We start from the raw sequence: 19,403 nt of genomic DNA, 5'->3' as shown, positions 1-19,403 counted from the left end.
TGTTTCAAAATTTTAAAATAGTGAAAATTGAGTGTTAAAATATTTGAATTTTTGTCATTTGCCTTTTCTGAACAGCCCTACTACATGATTCAGTACTGTCCATAGAGACAAAATAATTTTAAAAAAATATTTTATTAAATAATCTTGTTATTAAAATAATTTATTCAATAATGGACTTTAAAAAGCCATACTCCAAAAAAGTTACGAAAAAAATTTCATTTTTTATTAAAAATAATTTCATTTTTTATAAAAAATAATTTAGACTAATGAAAATAAATATTAGAACTCTTTGTATCGATTTGTGTTCTTTTATCTTCTGTTGTGTGTGCGTCTAAGAAATAGGTTAGTTTCATATATAAGTAGTGTCCCTTTAATATCACGCAAAAATTGATTAAAATTTGAGAATTAAAATTAAATACCCTTTTTTCTAATGGATAAAATTTTACGAAACCTTTACCAATATATTCCTTTAACGTTTCTCTTTCATATTAATATCAATATAATAATTCTTACTCAAAATTAAAAGAATGATGTGGATTCAAAGTGTCGATGTCGGGCGTTACTACCCGCCAGTCAACCAATTTGGGCTATACGTTTTCTCTCTTAACTTTTGTTCAACAGCACCAGATTTTAAGTATTTTATGTCTAAATGTAGCTTATCACTAGTCAAGCATAATTCAAAAAACTAAATTTGATTTCGATTAAAACTGAATTAGTGAGACTGCTTGGAAGACGCCGACTGCAACAAAAAAACTACATTAAGAACTGTAGTTGAATGATATATGCATAAATATATTGTTCACATTGTATTTATATTGTGTGTGAGTATATATGTATATATACAATACACATACACATACATAAATGAGCACACGGGTACAAAACAAGGTGGAGAAAATAGTACTTGAATACCAAAGGTAGAGAAAACACTGTTTTATTGCAATTGAAAAAAACTTCAAATTGGGTAATAGTCCTACCCTGACAAAATTTGTACTCAGAACATAAACTGACATGATTGAAAACGACAAGGCAGCTTACCGATGCTTTACCTCCCTATTACCAACTTCATAATAACAATTTTGTGTGTAAATGTTGGGAATTTTATTCCTCTTTGACATTGTACATAGATGTATAAAAATATCACATTAGAAATTATTGCAGATTGTTCAAGTATATAAACATCTTACACCATTGTGGATTTCAGCATGGCAATATTTTCTGTCAGTCTTTCCCCTTTTTCACTTTCTTTTTCTTTTTCTTTTGTTTTGTTTTGGAATCATTGCAAGTATTGTCCTCCACTTTTGGTAGTGATTCTCCAGCTTTTTGTATTGATGCATCAAATGCTGACAGAAGTTGATCCTTCAGTTTGATAGCATCATATGATATGGCAGCTTCTGCAAATTTGGCATCTTCATCACTAGAAATCAAATAATAAAATATATACATAACAGGAAAATGTGTGTGTGTGTGTGTGTGTGTGTGTATGTGTGTATGTATGTATGTATGTATGTTGTGTGTACTCTTGTCTTGACATTAATCGACAGTTGCAAATGAGCATATTGCTCCTTTCCTGTCTTCTATGAAAAGCATATCTGACCAAAGGAAATGTTACCATGCTTGGAAACTGGTGGGGATTGATGACAGAAAGGGCATTTGACTACAGAAATTCTGCCTCATCAAATTCTGTCTGACCCATGCAAGCATCAAAAGGTGGACATTAAATTATGTAAATTTTAAAATGAGATAATTATTTTAATCTACTACATTCTACTGACTCAAAATTGTGCGATAGTAAACTAGATTTTGTAAAGTCTTTCGTGTAGTTTCTCTGCCTACTCTGCCATCCTTGATGACTTTATTAAATATACTATAATATTCTATCTGAAGAAGATGTAGAACAATGATACAGATACCTGCTGTCAGTATTACTGCTGCTACTTCTGTCATGGGATTTTTTGAGTGGACGTTTTTTCACAGAAATTGCTTCATTCAGGTTGACATAGTCTTTTGATGTGGATAACAATTTAATCCCTGAGAAAATGAAAAAAAAATTATGACATGTGAAATTAGAATATATTTACATTTATTGATATGGATTCATAAAAATACTTTTTTAGTGTAATCAGTATCTTTTCTAGTGTGTCTATACAAGAGAAGAGCAAGAGAGTTTAGTATGAAAGTTGCAATCAACGTAGTTAAGAATACAAGTTGGGTAAAAATTTGTCAACTACTAATTTCTACTTGTTTAGAAAAATTCTCACTCTCCCTCACATGTACTTCAGTCAGTTGAGAAACTCTGGGTCTCTCTCAACTCCAATAACTTTAGAGCAGGCTGTGAGAATGCATCATTTCCTGTGAATATATGACTTTATAGCAAAGTCATTTTCACAGCCCTTGCTGTCTTCCTCTTGCTTACATTTTGGTTTTTAGCAAGATCAGTCATGTTGATAAAGGAATTTGTTGTGAAAGGTGATTTTATACTTGACAGAAAGATGTGAGTATGCTTGTAGTCTTTGAGAATAGTAAACACTTATTTCTGTATATCCTGTTTTGGCATTGAAATCACAAAGGCTATGTTATGTTTCTAATCCATCATATAGGTGCAGGAGTGGCTGTGTGGTAAGTTGCTTGCTTACCAACCACATGGTTCCAGGTTCATTCCCACTGTGTGGCCCCTTGGGCAAGTGTCTTCTACTATAGCCTCGGGCTGACCAAAATCTTGAGAGTGGATTTGGTAGACGAAAACTGAAAAAAGCCCATTGTATATATGTATATGTATATATATATGTGTGTCTGTGTTTGTCCCCCACAACATTGCTTGACAACCGATGCTGGTGAGTTTATGTCCCTGTAACTTAATGGTTCAGCAAAAAGAAACTGATAGAATAAGTACTAAGCTTACAAAGAATAAGTCCTGGGGTCGATTTCCTTGACTAAAGGCGGTGCTCCAGCATGGCTGCAGTCAAATGACTGAAACAAGTAAAAACGTACAGTCCTGTATTTCCTATTTTCATCCACTTCTGTATCACTTCCTTCTACATTATACAAATTTCTTAACTAACTCAAGTCTGCATGTTCTTAAGATTGAATGAAACTTTCAACTGTCACATCTTCAGCATCTAGCTACAACAGACTACACTGAATGTGGCTCACTTCAGCATTTTGTCCCAGTGATTCCATAACTGTTATACAATCTATCACAATTTGTAACAAAATGAAGTTAAGAAATCTTAAAACCATTACAGTTCATTTACTAAGAGGCTGTTTGAAACCCAAGTGTTTCAGAGACTAATTATATTACACACACATGTAGCAAATGTATTAGAGATAAGAGTATTATTTCTGTATGTAACAGAGAAGAAACAAATGAATCTATATCAGTAATAAATGGATAAGATCAAGCAAAATATCAGAGAAAAATTATTGAAAGTTGAAATTACCTGAGTCACTGAGGGTATGAAGGTCATCAGGTGCAGAATAGCATTCAGAAAATTCTAGTTCCCTGATGAGAGAATGTGTACAAATGTTAAAAATTATCAAACCGAAAAAAAAATATCATAACTGACAGTCTTAGCATACATCCTTTTTTTAATGGTTCAGAGGAGGTAGGACAGTAGTGTACATGACCATTTTCAGAGCCTCTGATACTGGTGGAAGGAAACAGGAAGTTACCATCAGAACAGAGTCTTGGCTGAAATGCTTGCAATAGAATGTATTCTGCTGAAGACATTCTTAGGCCAAGGTTATTGTGTTAAACTGGGCAATAGATTAAGTCGATAAACTTAACATCAATGGGTCATGTGAGGCCTGTGCTGTTTCTTCTGCATAATTTCCTGCTTGGAACAAATATCTCTAGATATTTCCTTACACATAAAAGCAAAGGGATAATGCAAGTATTTATCCATGACTATTAAAAGACAAGTAAAGCTGGAAGATTTGGCCATTGGTCCAAACAAAGTTGATAGATATTTATTCTTCGCAACAAATCCAACTGCAGGTAAGTTATCTTACCTTGTTTGCTTTAAAGGGTAAATTCTGTACTAATCACAAGCTCTAACAACAAAGTTACACCTTTTTTATCTCCCTCTTTCACTTATGCATAATTATATATATATATAATATATATATATATATATATATATATAGAGAGAGAGAGAGAGAGAGGAGAGAGAGAGAGAGAGAGAGAGAGAAAGAGAGAGTGAGAGAGAGAGTGTGTGTGTGTGTGTGTGTGTGTGTGTGTGTGTGTGTGAACAGATGAGATCCAGAGATTCTCAATACGGAAAACACTTAATAGCGCTCAAGTGATTTGAACCTGCACTCTGAAATCTTTACTGAGGACCATGGGGTAAAAGGTGGCTATAAGAGGAATCCAGGTGAGCAGCTATGGAGACAATTATGTGAATAAACAAATAAAACTGTTTGGGTTTGATACACAAAATACGTTTACATGTAAAAAAGCTAAGATTGAAAATTTTCAGACAATGAATATTCAAGTATATTAATATAAATTTATATATTAACAGAGCAAACATGCACAGGATACAGAGGCACAGAAAATTAAAGGGATGAGGTATGGTGTTAGAAATCCGACAGCTGTTTCTGGGAGCTCGGAGTTCATAATGTTGGCAGATTAGTTCACAAAAATATGCATCCAGTAATGGAATCAAATAAACATTGGATAAATCCAGCTTCTGTCTTCAGGGTAGGGAGATAAAATAGCTGTCGGACTTGTAACACCATACCTCTTCCCTTTAATCTTCTGTATCTTTGTACTCTGTGTAAGGTTGCTCTGTTAAGATATAAATATCCATACATTTATACTTGAATATTCATCATCTGAAAATTTTCAGTCTTTGCTCTTCTCTGTATACATGTATATATATTTTGTATATCTAACCTAAGTAGTTGTATTCATTTATTTGCATCATTATCTCTCTCTCTCTCTCTCTCTATATATATATATATATTTATTTATTTTCAGAAGTCAAACACGTATAGTAATAAACAAATGGATGGAAAGACATACTAAATGCACTGAATGCACAGATGAATGGAGAAGGAATACTGGTCACCTATTCCTCATCAGTTATCGGGCAAGGTGTCGAGTGCAATTTCATGCCATTATCAAAATTACATCCACCCTGGAGGCAACCATCAAGAAAACTTGCTGGGAATGCAATCAAAGCATAACAAAGCAAGACAGACAAACAAGGATGAACAAGGAATACAGAAATGAACATACAAAAAATGTAATTCCAGATGAGACACAAAAATGCAAAATGCATAAGTAGAATATGGCCTTAGGGCCAGGCAAAGACAACAACAAAAAAATAATACAGATGTGACAATATAAAAGCCATGGGCTAGAAGACAGACAAATGAGGAGTAACACAAGGACAAATGAAAACTTTCCTACTAAACAAAGACAAGAGGGAAAGGCAGAGTGATATATATATATATATATTATATATATATATATGTGACCTCGTGAGTACCGCTGGCGATTTTTTTCCTCTGTCTTCCCTTCTCCTATGTTTCCGACGAAGAGCTCCACTCGAAACATTAAACCCTCCTTCTTCCCTTCTTTCCTGAGCGTCCAATAATACTTTATTTGTTCCATGTCCTCGCGTTGTGTTTTTTGTTTTTTTTGTGTTTTCTTGTTTGGGTTAACTTTATATATATATATATATATATATATATATATATATATATATATGTATATAGGCACAGAAGTGGCTGGTAAGTAGCTTGCTTACCAACCACATGGTTTTGGGTTCAGTTCCATTGCGTGGCACCTTGGGCAAGTATCTTCTACTATAGCTTCAGGCCAACCAAAGCCTTGTGAGTGGATTTGGTAGACAGAAATTGAAAGAAGCCTGTCATATATGTGTGTGTGTGTGTGTGCGTGTGTGTGCGCGCGTGTGTGTGTGCATGTGTGTGTATGTCCGTGTGTCTATGTTTATCTTCCCAACATTGCTTGACAACCGATGGTGGTGTGTTTACGTCCTCGTAACTTAACGGTTTGGCAAAAGAGACTGATAGAATAAGTACTAGGATTACAAACAATAAGTTATAGGGTTGATTTGCTCGATTAAAGATGGTGCTCCAGCATGGCTGCAGTCAAATGACTGAAACAAGTAAAAGAATAAAAAAATACTCACAAATACATACAAATAAATACAGATAAACAAACACATAGCCCTCACAATGGTCAAGTGAATAAGATACTATTCCACTAGTAATCTGTGCACTGGATGACTGCCTTCATCTACATGCTTGCAGTTAAGAAATATTCAAATGTGATTCAAACAATTCAGTATATCTAACTCTGTGTCATTGATCATATAGATGCCGCTAAATTGTTGTGCGGAAAAACAATCATTTCCTTTTCGGCCTATCCATTTCTGTCACTTCTCAGTCAATCTATAAAAGCTGCTCTTTTACTCTTTCACTTGTTTCAGTCATTTGACTGCAGCCATGCTGGAGCACCGCCTTTTAATCAAGCAAATCGACCCCAGGACTTATTCTTTGTAAGCCTAGTACTTATTCTATCTGTCTCTGTTGCTGAACCGCTAAGTTACAGGGACATAAACATACAAGCATCAGTTGTCAAGCGATGTTGGGGGGACAAACACAGACACACAGACATACACACACATACATACATACATATATATATATATATATATATATATATATATATATTCGACGGGCTTCTTTCAGTTTCCGTCTACCAAATCCACTCACAAGGCTTTGGTCGGCTCGAGGCTATAGTAGAAGACACTTGCCCAAGGTGCCATGCAGTGGGACTGAACCTGGAACCATGTGGTTTGTAAGTAAGCTACTTACCACACAGCCACTCCTGTGCCAATACATTTAGGATGTTTGCCACCTTAAAATAAGAGGTCTAAGACAATCTCTCTAGATCTGATGTTACATGACAGACTTATGAAATATGAAAGACATTTAGCAATAAATCTAGAACCAAACAACTGAAAGAAATGAAATTCATTGATATAACCAACTGTGTGATCTCAAGTGTTGTGTTGGTGCTGTATATGGTAATGTTGTTTCAGTGAGAAACATGACTATCTCCCAGAAGAAGGAATATTTGATGGCAGACTCTAAATATCCTAAATTAATTTATTATGTGCAATCATAACTGATCCAAACCCAACCTTAGTTGATATACAAGGAGAAATCAACATTTAAATTCTGTTTATCCCCTACAAGGAGCATAAGATGAAGCACAAGGACTAAGGTTAAGACCTAATTCTGCTTGCTCCCATTTTCCAGGCTAATTTGAATCAAGTTCCATTCCTACTTTGCATTGGTTTCCAGCAAGAATTTTACCAGCAAAAAATACAACAAAAAAACATTTCCAAACATGCAAAGGAAAAAAAGTGGATATAAAACAGTAAAAAAAAAACATCACTTGATTCTGTAAATTACAAAAAACAAAATGTATTTGCAATAATTCTATTAAATATTCCTCAAAAAAAATAATTTTGATAACTCACTGATCTAAGATCTGTGAAAGTTTTTTGGCAACATGTTTTTGAAAACTTGGAGTGGTCTGTAACTGGTTATAATCTGTCTGGTCAGTCTGATTCCCTCTGAAAAGTAAGTAAAACAAACAATATATTGATAATGATGAGGAAATGGAATGTTTATTATTATTATTGTTATTGAGTGACAGAGCAGGACATGCCATCAAAGTGACACTGGGATACAAATTTATGAAGCCCAATATGCCCATCATGACTACCCGTCTGATAAGGGTACAGCAGGCACATGCACCACAACCTTATGTGCATGACATAGTGATCTCACATCAAGATAAACAGTACATGACCTGGCAGGTGAGGTCCAGTAAGAATTTTTTTTTCAGGTTGAGTAGCTCATCCCACTCAAAAGGTCTTTGAATAAGGTTTCTTTAAGGATGATGAACGAAACATCCAGGTTTCCAAAGGTGAATTATTCAAACTCCAAAGAATTCATCTCAACACATAGCTATGATGCTCCCCCACTACTTCTGCTCGTGACCAGAGATGCACATATCATCAGCCATTAAGGGATGTGCTCAACTAGTTAAGTTAAACAACTGACAAGCAAATCTGTGGTATTGAGCAGAATATTTGCTGTAGCGCATCTTTTATACCAAGATAAAATATATACATAATAACACTTCCAATCAGTTAAGATCAAAAGCCATGAGAGCTACTGCTTGGTACTGCATCAGGATATTATTATTATTATTATTATTATTATTATTATTATGACAGTAACAATTTACACTCAACATTATCATTATTCTTTTTATTATCTTTGTCATCATTTTTCTTATTTTTTTCTTCTCTCATCCTCTAGACCCACTAGTCTTTATATATATATATATATATATACACACACATACAGGAAGATGGACAAGCTGTTTCTACAGCTTAAACTGACTTTCTCTCCTAGGTGATATTTAAATTTAATGTTGTAAGCAATGTTGTTCAGTCTGTCCAGCTACACAACTGTTCTGACTTATTCTTTACACCAAATTTTAATTAAGGGATTTAAGACACATAAAATGATGACACAGAATAACATGCATTCAAATGTAATGTCATGCTCCATGAATAGAAAAGGTAACAGAATAATCACTTAATTACTGTTCACTCTGTTTATTTTTGGAGGTTGCAATCTTCTGCTCCTGGAAATTGTTGAACAGTAGTTTAAAAGGATCATTGCTAGTACCTGCAGGATGGTGGCCTTGAAATTGCTGAATCACAATTGACATCATCATCATCATCATCATCAACATTTAATGTCTATTTTTCATGCTGGTATGAGTTGACAGGAACTAGCAAGGCTAGGGGCTGCACCAGGTTCTTTAGTCCGTTTTGGCTTGGTTTCCTTGGCTTGATGACCTTCCTAATGCCAACCACTTTACCAAGTGTATTGAGTGTTTTTTATGTGACAATGTCACCGGTGCTTTTTATGTGGCACCAGCACCCACACCAATGCTTTTTACATGACACTTCAGTTTTAAGATCTCAATTCTGTTCTGGTGAAATTTCTGCAATGAAGGGTATCTTTTCAAGTGAAAAGCTCTTCATGATATTACATTCTTCTGCCAAAGAGCATCATCAGGACTCTAAGTAAATCTAACCCAAAACAGAAATTCAAGTTTCATGGCAAAACATTTTAAATATTTGGCTATGTCCACACCCACTCAATAACATAGGTACACACATAAGACAAGATTCGTTATATGAATAACAAAATATATTTTCATACCTTAAAGATGGCTGTTTTGCTTGTCCATTATTATTCTGGTTGTGGGTTGCTACAAAATATAAATTATTAAGAGATTATATTTGAAAAAACGGTATCATTCATGTATGTTTACTAATGTACAGCAATTAAAAATTTATATTGCAATAAATGCATGTATAATCAGTGTATATTAGTGGTTCTCACCCTTTTTCAACCTTTTACTAATGCCCCTTTACTATGCTTTGCAATAAATATATGAAATAAAAGAAAAAAGAAAAAGATTATTTTAACACTTAATTTTGTGTTGTGGGTTGTTCTCCATATTTTCTTAACAGTATCCTGTCCAGTATATATCTCTTTTTAGACATTTGCTTGAACTATTGTCCATTATATTAAATTTCTATGGAAATTACTAAAAAGGATAAAAAAACTGAGAATAGGTACAGGCATGGCTGTGTGGTAAGAAGCTTGCTTCCCAACCACATGGATCCAGGTTCAGTACCACTGTGTGGCCCTTTGGGCAAGTGTCTTCTACTATAGCCTTGGGTCGACCAAAGCCTTGTGAGTGGATTTGGTGGACAGAAACTGAAAGAAGCCCATCATGTACGTGTGTGTGTGTGTGTATAAGTGTTTGTCTCCTATCACTACTTGACAACTGGTGTTGGTGTGTCTACATCCCTATAACCTAGCAGTTTGGTAAAGAGACTGAGAGAATAAGTTCCTGGGTTTGATGCATGCAACTAAAAATTCTTCAAAGCGGTGCTCCAACATGGGAATAGCCTAATGATTGAAACAAGTAAAAGATAACAGATAATTGAGATTAAAAAATTATTTCAGACCTTGACACACCATCAGTCACGGGTTTCTGCTTACTGAATATCCTGCTTATATTTTAATTGCAACAAAGATGTTTTGAAAATGTGTTTAAAATATAAATAATGTACCTGATTTAAATATTTTATTTCTAAGAAAATCCATAACCTTTCTAAACAACCAGTACCCTTTGAAATTTGCCTAAAAATTGCCCTCTCTCTGTCCCCATAAATACAGAACTAGAAAAGTAATTAACAAGGAAAATAATTATAGATAGTTGGTTGTCTGAAAGGAGAAAGTAGAATGAAAGAAATTTCGAGCAGAAAGGAATAAACAGGAAGGGAAGAAGATCCATCACAAAGTCCAGTCCCTGTTGCAGTGTGGTGAATTGTGTGCTTCAATGACCCCTGAGAGATATACCAGTGAAGTGCAAGTTCCTGGTAGGACATCTTATGTTAGACAGGTTCAAAAGGCCAGACTAATATGAGACACCTCTCCCCAGAAGTAAAAATGGGGTTGCATAGGGCGAGCAGCCTTACTTAGGAAAAAGCATCAATGACAATTGAAACCCAGGAGATGGAAGGCCTTCCTCTGGAAAACATAACCCACTAGGGAGAGGGAAGAGGGGATGTCCCAAAAATAGCTGGTGGTGGGATACTGAGGTGGAACTGAAAAAGTAGGGATCCAACTGGAGGAAAGCAGAAAAAGATAGCCCTGAGTCAGGAGCAGTGGAGAAGTGTCATTAGTGTCCTATGCTTCATAGGAAGGAAGGAAGAAGTAAGTAAAGAAGATGATAAAGAAACAAATCATTCTGCTGAAATAAAATGCTACAGTATTGTAAATATTAATCATTGAAAAAATGATGAAAAATGATTTTTTTTAAAACCCAGAAAGCTACCATTTTTCCATCTTACAATCCATGGATAGCAACAATCTATGTTGGTATTCGTGGATAGCCAGAATGACCATAATTTAAATAATTATAAGTTGTAGAGAGAAAAAAATTAAATAATTTCCAAGTGAAAGAACATTAAACGTGGAATAAGAACATAGTATAAATAGAGGAATGTAATGGTAACAGCTAAATCAACACTCTATATTAATAGTTTATTTGCTGACATTATTATAAAGCAGTTACCTTTTTTTAATCAATAAGTAGTGGGTTAAAGGTATTTTAATAAATGCAGTTATGAACAGTAGCCAGTTCTGGTGTTTGTATCTCAGATATCTAAAGAACCAACTTGTGGTTCACTAAAGTTCTGAGGACTCTAAAATAAATGTATGATAGAAAGGTGAAAGACAAGCTCCTTTACCCCAAAGAACAAACTTAGTAAGGTAGAAATAGCAAGAAATGAAAGTAGAAGCAAAGGTTCATAAAGAACCAGACATAGGAAATGTAGCAAAAATTTTTGTTCTATTCATCCAGATCTGAATGCAACAGTTGTTATTATTGTTCACATTTAGCTTCAGATTAGCTCCACTCAAAGACGTTCCAGCTGTGACCTCACTTCTTCTGTAAATCAGAGATTTCATTCTTCACAATATCCTTCCTTAGATTTAAAAACATTGCCATCATTGGTGTCATTGCCATCGCTATTGCTGTTGTTGACACCATCATCACAATCATTACCAACACTAGCATAATAATGCCCTTTTCTGTGCTTGCATGGGTCAGATGGAATTCATTGGAATTTTGTACAGCCAGATAATGTTCTTGTTGCCAGCATTAACTTGTTTCCAAGCAAGTTAATATTTCCTTATGATAAAGCAGTGAGCTAACAGAATCATTAGCACACAGTGGAAAAAATGCTTTGCAACATTTCATCTGTCTTTACATTCTGAGTTCATATCCTGCTGAGGTTGACTTTGTCTTTCATCCCTTCAGGGTCAATTAAATAAGTACCACTTGAATGTAAGTCAATGTAATCGACTTATCCCCTCCCCAAAATTGCTGGCCTTGTGCCAAAATTTGAAATCAATATTTCTTCATGACTGGACATATATTCACAGAAGGTTAGAAACAAACAGCATTGCTTGTATGATGATGACACTCATTTATAACTATCATGTGGGTGTTGAGACAAGGCAACACAAACACTTATATGCGTTTCCATCTCTCAAATCCACTCACAAAGCTTTGGCCAACCTAGGGCTATAATAGAAGACATTTGTCCAAGGTGCCAAGAAGTGGGGCTGAACCCAAAACCATGTGCTTGAGAATTGAGCTTTCTACCACTTGACAATACAAACGGTGTTGGTTTGCTTACGTCCTTGTAACATAGCAGTTAAGCAGCAAGAGAACAACAATAGAATAAGTACTGGGGTAAATTTGAATGACTAAACCTTTCAACGCGATACTCCAGTAAAACAACTCATGGACTGAAAAAGTACATAAGAAAAAGAAGAAAATGTATGAATCTGTGTTATTGTTTAGATTGAGGTCAGCTCCAATCAAGTAAACTTTTAATTGAAATATTCCAGTCGTGATCATCCGGGTTATTATTTTTTTCAATGCCAGGGGAACCAAGAATCACACATTCCCCATCCCCACCATACACAAATAACGCTAGAGTTTCATTTGAGGGAGTTTTGATTAATAATTCTAGCAGATCTAATGATCACGAAGATCTCTCGTTTACTTTGGCACGTTGTATCGAGTTGCGTCCCTTTATGATGGAAAATAGTTGCTAAAATTAGTACATTCTACCAAATACTAGCAGCGTTATGAACGACCAAATCTCTAAAAATACGCTACTCAGCACAATCATAGTCTATATGGTTCTAATCAATAAATAAATGATACAATGACACGGTGCTAAAGATTTTGAGAAGAAATCCTTCATCCTCAGCCGAAAGGAGGTAGTCACAGTTCTAGGACAGCACTCTACACCATATGAGATGTCATCGGGTGTACCACAGGGATCTGTCCTTGGTCCCCTCCTGTTTGTGGCATACATTAATGACATAGATGCCAATTTAAAGAATGCCACAGTATTGAAATATGCAGACGACATCAAGCTGTACCTTGAAATCAAGAGGACTGATCCTGATGTCTACAACTCTTTCCTGCAATCAGACCTAGACACAATGCAGCAATGGATCACAGACTGGCAACTGAAACTGGCTGTGGACAAGTGTACCACCATGCATTTTGGGAGAAAAAACCCTGCGTTCACATACTCCCTCCACAACACTGATATCAAGAAATCCTCTTGCGAGCGTGACCTAGGCATCACTGTCAGCAGTGATTTGCGTTGGACAAAGCATATCTCTAAAATTGTCAAGAAGGCCGAGGGTGTCTTGGCATCACTCAGCAAGACTTTTGTTAGCCGCTCTCCAGCCATCTATTTAAAACTGTATACAGCTATGGTACGACCACACTTGGAATTCGCATCATCAGTTTGGAATCCCTATCTTGCTCAGAACATTGACCTCCTGGAATCTGTCCAGAGACGTGCAACCAAACGCATACCCTCCATCAGACACCTACCATATTCTGAGCGCCTTGTTTCCCTGGGCATGGATTCACTGAAGCTCCGGCGTCTGGCGACGGACTTGGTAAACACCCACAAGGTTATCAACCACCTCACCAACAACAACACTGAACACCTTTTTGATCTCCATGTGTCTAACACACGTGGACATGCCTACAAAGTCAGAAAACAGCACAGCTCCCATGACTTTCGGAAACATTTTTTCACGCTCAGGGTTGCTGAAGCGTGGAATAAACTGCCTGCATCAGTTGTTGACTGCCATGACACTGCATCCTTTAAGGCCCTCATGCTTCCCGAAATCCGTCGAAACTACACCTGATTATATATACACTTTAGATGAGTTGTAGTGCACCTGAGCACTGTACACAATTATTATTATTATTATTATTATTATTATTTAAATGCATATCATATTTAAACCAGGGGAAGTAACTGGCATTTGAAGCTGGATTCAGTTATTCTTGGTGTTTGTTTAATCTTTTGTCAGATTTGTTCCAGCATATGTGTTCCAGCATATGTTTTCCAGAGATGAAGCATTTTAGATATCCCGATCTACTGACAACCCCATATGCATGTCTAGTGATTTGTGCTGTTGTTGTTTAGTCGAAGGTTAGTCTTGAATGAGCAGATCAATTATGTAAGATATTCAAGCAGTAATCATACCGATTTATGCATATCATTGTATATTATCCAATTTGTCCTTCCTATTTAAGATGACAGGGTATAATTTTTTGGTAATTTGGTTACTAATTAAAATACATTGAATTGTGACGTAGATGTTACCATGTTTCTTCTGCTGATTACAACATCGTTTTTCAGGACAGTACTTGAACCTGTAATCAGAGCCTTTAAGATTGATGAAAGGGAGAGAGAAAGGTCTCCTCAAAGTTGAATGCTTGCAGCAAAGACCAGTTGAGGCTGTTAAACCTGGTGACATATTAAGTCTATGATCCACTTGGACAACAGCAGTATTTGAACTCAGTATGCTAAGAGTTGGAATAAATACTTTTAAGGCATAACTCCCCATGCTCTAACAATTCTGCTAATTCATTGCCCTGCATTGTTACGATGTTTTACCCCATGTCTACCATGATCAAGAAATTGTGACCATCCCATGTTATTTATTTACATGCATTGATTTCATAAACAGAGACCTTGTTAGCAGTCTTCAATATGGACATGCCAACCAGGTTTAATGGAAAAGAAAAGAAATAGAAAACTCTAGCACTAGCGTGGCTGTGTGGTAAGAAGTTTGCTTCCCAACCACATATTTCTAGGTTCAGAGCAACTGTGTGACATTTGGGCAAATATTATCTTCAACTATAGTACTGAGTCGACCAAAACCTTGTGAGTGGAATTGGTAGATGGAAACTTAAAGAGGCTTGTCATATATACATATGATATATATATATATCATCATCGTTTAACATCCGCCTTCTATGCTGGTATGGGTGGGACGGTTTGACACGAGCCTGCACCAGTCTATATATATATATATATATATATATGTGTGTGTGTGTGTGTGCGTGTATACTCTTTTACTTGTTTCAGTTATTTGACTGCAGCCATGCTGGAGCACCGCCTTTAGTCAAGCAAATCGACCCCAGGACTTATTCTTTGTAATCCTAGTACTTATTCTATCGGTCTCTTTTGCCAAACTGCTAAGATACGGGGATGTAAACACATCAGTATCAGTTGTCAAGTGATGTTAGGGGGGCAAACACAGACACACACACACACATATATATATATATATATATATATATATATATATATATATATATATATATATATACATATATACAACGGGCTTCTTTCAGTTTCCATCTACCAAATCCACTCACAAGGCTTTGGTTGGCCTGAGGCTATAGTAGAAAACACTTGCCTAAGGTGCTACGCATTGGGACTGAATCCGGAACCATATGGTTGGTAAGCAAGTTACTTACCACAGAGCCACTCCTGATATATGCATGCATCTGTTTGTGCCTGTGGCACACAGCCCCACCGCTTGACAACTGGTGTTGGTTTGTTCACATCCCTGTAACTTAGTGATTCAGTAAAAGAGACTGATAGGATAAGTATGAGACTTTGCAAAATATAAATACTAGGGTCAATTTGTTCAAATGAAACTCTTCAATGCGATATTCAATGACTGAAAGAAATGAAAGATAAAAGACAAGATATCAAGCAATACCACTGTCCTATACACTAAACATGAATAATGTGGAGGCACATGGCCTAGTGGTTAGAGCAGTGGACTCGCAGTCGAGGGATCACGGGTTCGAATCTCAGACCGGGCGATGTGTGTGTTTATGAGCGAAACACCTAAGCTCCACACAGCTCCGGCAGAAGGTAATGGCGAAATTCTGCTGACTCTTCCGCCACAACTTTCTCTCACTCTTTCCTCATGCAGTAGAGTGGTGACATTTAGTAGAGATGGCCCAGAAGTTGTTCCTCTTCGATTACTATCGCAAACAGTAGTAGCTTTCTTCAACCGAATACATGTCATTGATAGGTTGAAATTACCCAAATACAACTTTAACATGAAATAACTTCTAAAATACGAAATTTTGTCAAAACCGTTCAGAGCAAACCGTCTTCTACATGAGAAATTCTACCGGTATTTGAAGTTTGAAACTATTTAGTTAAAAAAATTAATTAAAAAATCTGTAATTGAGATGGAATAGATCCTTTTGGGCTACATTAACCGATCTGTCCTTCCTGTTTTTTTTACGAAAGACAGTAAAGCATTGAGAGTGAATTTAGCTGTTTTTCTTAGCAGGTTGAACGATCACGTAGAGCAGACATGGGCAACGTTTTCCAGAAGCAAACTGCATGAGACATTATCCATTCAATTTCTTTATTAACCATAAGGTTGAGAAAAAGAGATGATATGAGGGCAGACAAAACAAACATTGGGGTCAGGGTATCGAATGAGACAAAACGTATGAATAAATAAACAATTAAAATATATACAATTAAATGAGAAGGAGTGATTTACAAAAGATGAAGCGGAAGATGCAGTCGACCCCAAAAACCACATATTCACACTGAAGACTTTGCTTTCTCCTTTTTATATTCTTGTTTAAACATGTTCTTTCACTCGCAACATACTTGCTATAGACTTCCATCTTTTACGAAGCACACTTTGCAACAGGCATTTCTTCTCTAGCCTTATTTTCCGTTTCATGTGGAAAACGAAAAAGTCGATTAGCTTGAGACTGGAGATGAACATGCCTGTTGCAATTCCTTTCACTCTCGTCTTCCATACTACCTCTTTCACAACAGCAACTACCAAGAGAAAACAGGCTCACTCCTCCCTATTGAGGAAGGTCGGCGGAACGATCTTAATTACAGATTCGCTCGACAGTTGTACTCTTCTCGAATGCGACAGCTGGTGTTCGACATAAGCCCAGAGCTCAGTTACCTTGGGGCATTGCACAATCGCGTGCAGGACAATTTTACTGTCCTGCTCACATCTTGCACAAACCGGCGAAGGCACACACCCATGTCTAAAGAGCTTATCTTGAACTGGTAAAGCTCCTCTGTAACATTGCCAAGCCAGGGACTTTTGGTAATTATCCATAGGCACTGGCCTGAAGGTTCTTTGGAACAGGTTGGCCAGATGATCTTCGTTGAAACCTAGGATTTCTCTCATGACGTCGTTATACTTAATCATCAGGCGGACTACACCACAAAAAAAAAAAAAAATTCAAGGTAATTTTTCGTTTGGCATGCCTTTCACGAAGTCCTAGAAGCCGTGGTTTCCCATGGCTGATGTTGAGACTTCTTTCTTAGCACATGGACTGATATAACGTTTGGTGAGATTATTAGTGGTATTTATATAGTTATGATGGCAATATATATAATGAGACCGATTTATATTTTGACTTGTCATATTTATAGCATGTATGTTCACCAAATATAAGGCTTTGAGCCTGTGACTATTGCAGAATGAGAATCAGTTGACAAGGGAGGCAACTTATGGTGCAATTGAGTATTTGTAATCTATTTTATAAGCATGTGACAAAAGTTTTCAAAAGTTATCACTTTTTCTCATGAGAATTATCTGATATTAACCCTTTGCCTGTCCTGTGTATCACATATGAAACACGGAAATATTTTCCTGGCATCCTTTCGACCACCAGGATAACTTTTCACTTTTCAAAGGAAGGCTTTATATTACACAGAATGTATGAAAAAAGAACGAAAAGTCTGAAAATAAGTAATGGACATTTATGAAAAACTTTTTGGACAGGCAAAGGGTTAAGAGTCATCTCTATCAATCTAAGTGACAAACTACCATTCAAGTAACAATTTTATACTTATAATTTTTTTTATTACATAAATAAATTTGATGACAAAAAAGAAAAAGAAATCGCTATTTAAAAATGTGCGAATTTTAAAATCGTGTGAAACAAGATCTCAGTGTGAACTAATTTAATTATTTATGATCTAATAGTTGGTAAAGGGAGGTAATACAACTAGCTTCATTGTAGAGCGTTACCCGAATGCTTTTTTACAGGTTAGTCAAGGATAGCATACTAACTCAAAATAAGGAATCACCGCACAGAATCAGATATAATATTTTTTAAATCTAGCTAATACTGAGTAAATATGAACAACTCTCTGTGTCTCGCGAAGTATTTACACATCCACTGGACAACTGATTTCTACAACGGTACATAACTTTTGCTTCTTCTTTCATACAACTATACTTGGACTGTTGTGCTTACACCAAGTTGCTGTTTTTGTTGGAATATTCCACCAGCATTCTTTATTTATAAAAGTATTAGCTAGTTTCTGGTTCTGATGTGCCTTTAGCATAGCAGTCAGTAACATGTAGATCGTATTGGCAGCAATGTCATGTCTCATGGAAAGTATCATGCAGACATTTTTGGACTGCTACTAATATGAGTGACATTATCTACACTTGTATGGTGTAATTGATGCTTTCTGTCACAGCATGGAGGTCTAGAGGCATCATTCTCTTTTGCTGACCAGGTAGTTAGTAGCTATCTCCTGTTCTTAGATAACAAAGGGATAGCCTTCTAGGAGAGATGTGATATACTCATCACAGGTCCAGGACAGATTACCATTCTTGTCAATGTTGCTGGTATTCTCTAGCTTGCGAGATATGTACCTATGCATAAATTTCTATTGGTATGAGGCGTATTTTCTACTAAGTCTCCGTTTAAGTTAGTCTTGGAGTACTTGTTCAAGAGCTCTTCGCCTAATCTCATAATATTGTTATGTTCACTGTTAAGTATACACATGATCACTCATTTCTGTTCAGTAGGTGTCACTGTTGATGTGGAAGCTACAAGTCATTGATAGTATTTTCCTAGTCCTGTTGCCCAAGTTGCAGATTTTTCCAAGTATCCAGTCTAATATCCAAAATGTTGGTACTAGCACTAGCATTGCAAAAACAGTGCCACTTTGGCACGTGATCTACAATTTAAAGGGAGATTACTTTTTAGTTTACTTTTGTTAGTGCTACTTTCCATGTGATCTACGTGAGCAAATTTACTTTGGTGGGCGATCTACATGCTTATCTTAATTATTATAAGAATTTTGAAAATACAAAATAATTTAAAAAGTAACCTAAAGTAATCTCCCTTGTAGATCACACGCAAAAATAGCACATTGAGGGATATAGTTTTCGTGAATGTAGACAGTTCTGACTTCCATATCTCCTGAAGCCTGCTGAAGTATTCTTTTGCATATGTTTGTGCTTTATTCACATCAGCAACACAGGCAATATTCTCGTCTATTTCAAGGTATTTGCAACATTCATCACTTGCGATAGGAAAGATAGACATTGACAAC

General features: G+C 36.0%; 1 protein-coding gene across 5 annotated transcripts in view; it reads right to left on the bottom strand.

Moving 5' to 3' along the window:
* Positions 1–917: 917 nt before the first annotated feature.
* The window catches only part of LOC115216571 (protein CUSTOS), a 51,517-nt gene continuing 33,031 nt past the window's right edge, over positions 918–19,403 (bottom strand). For 3 of the 5 annotated variants that reach the window (XM_036502827.1, XM_029786040.2, XM_036502805.1), the window contains exons 3-7: positions 9,289–9,337; positions 7,521–7,616; positions 3,441–3,502; positions 1,914–2,031; positions 918–1,417 (exon numbers count right to left, since the gene is read on the bottom strand). In XM_036502827.1, coding sequence (XP_036358720.1) covers positions 1,222–1,417; positions 1,914–2,031; positions 3,441–3,502; positions 7,521–7,616; positions 9,289–9,337 — 521 coding nt within the window. In that variant the 3' untranslated portion in view covers positions 918–1,221. The remainder of the gene's footprint in view (positions 1,418–1,913; positions 2,032–3,440; positions 3,503–7,520; positions 7,617–9,288; positions 9,338–19,403) is intronic. The other 2 variants (XM_036502816.1, XM_036502838.1) reach the window with 1 other exon arrangement.

Source organism: Octopus sinensis, linkage group LG1, assembly GCF_006345805.1.
Source record: "Octopus sinensis linkage group LG1, ASM634580v1, whole genome shotgun sequence".
NCBI lineage: Eukaryota > Metazoa > Mollusca > Cephalopoda > Octopoda > Octopodidae > Octopus > Octopus sinensis.
Note: the sequence above shows the minus strand (reverse complement) of the source record. Positions and strands in the feature narration are given on the sequence as shown.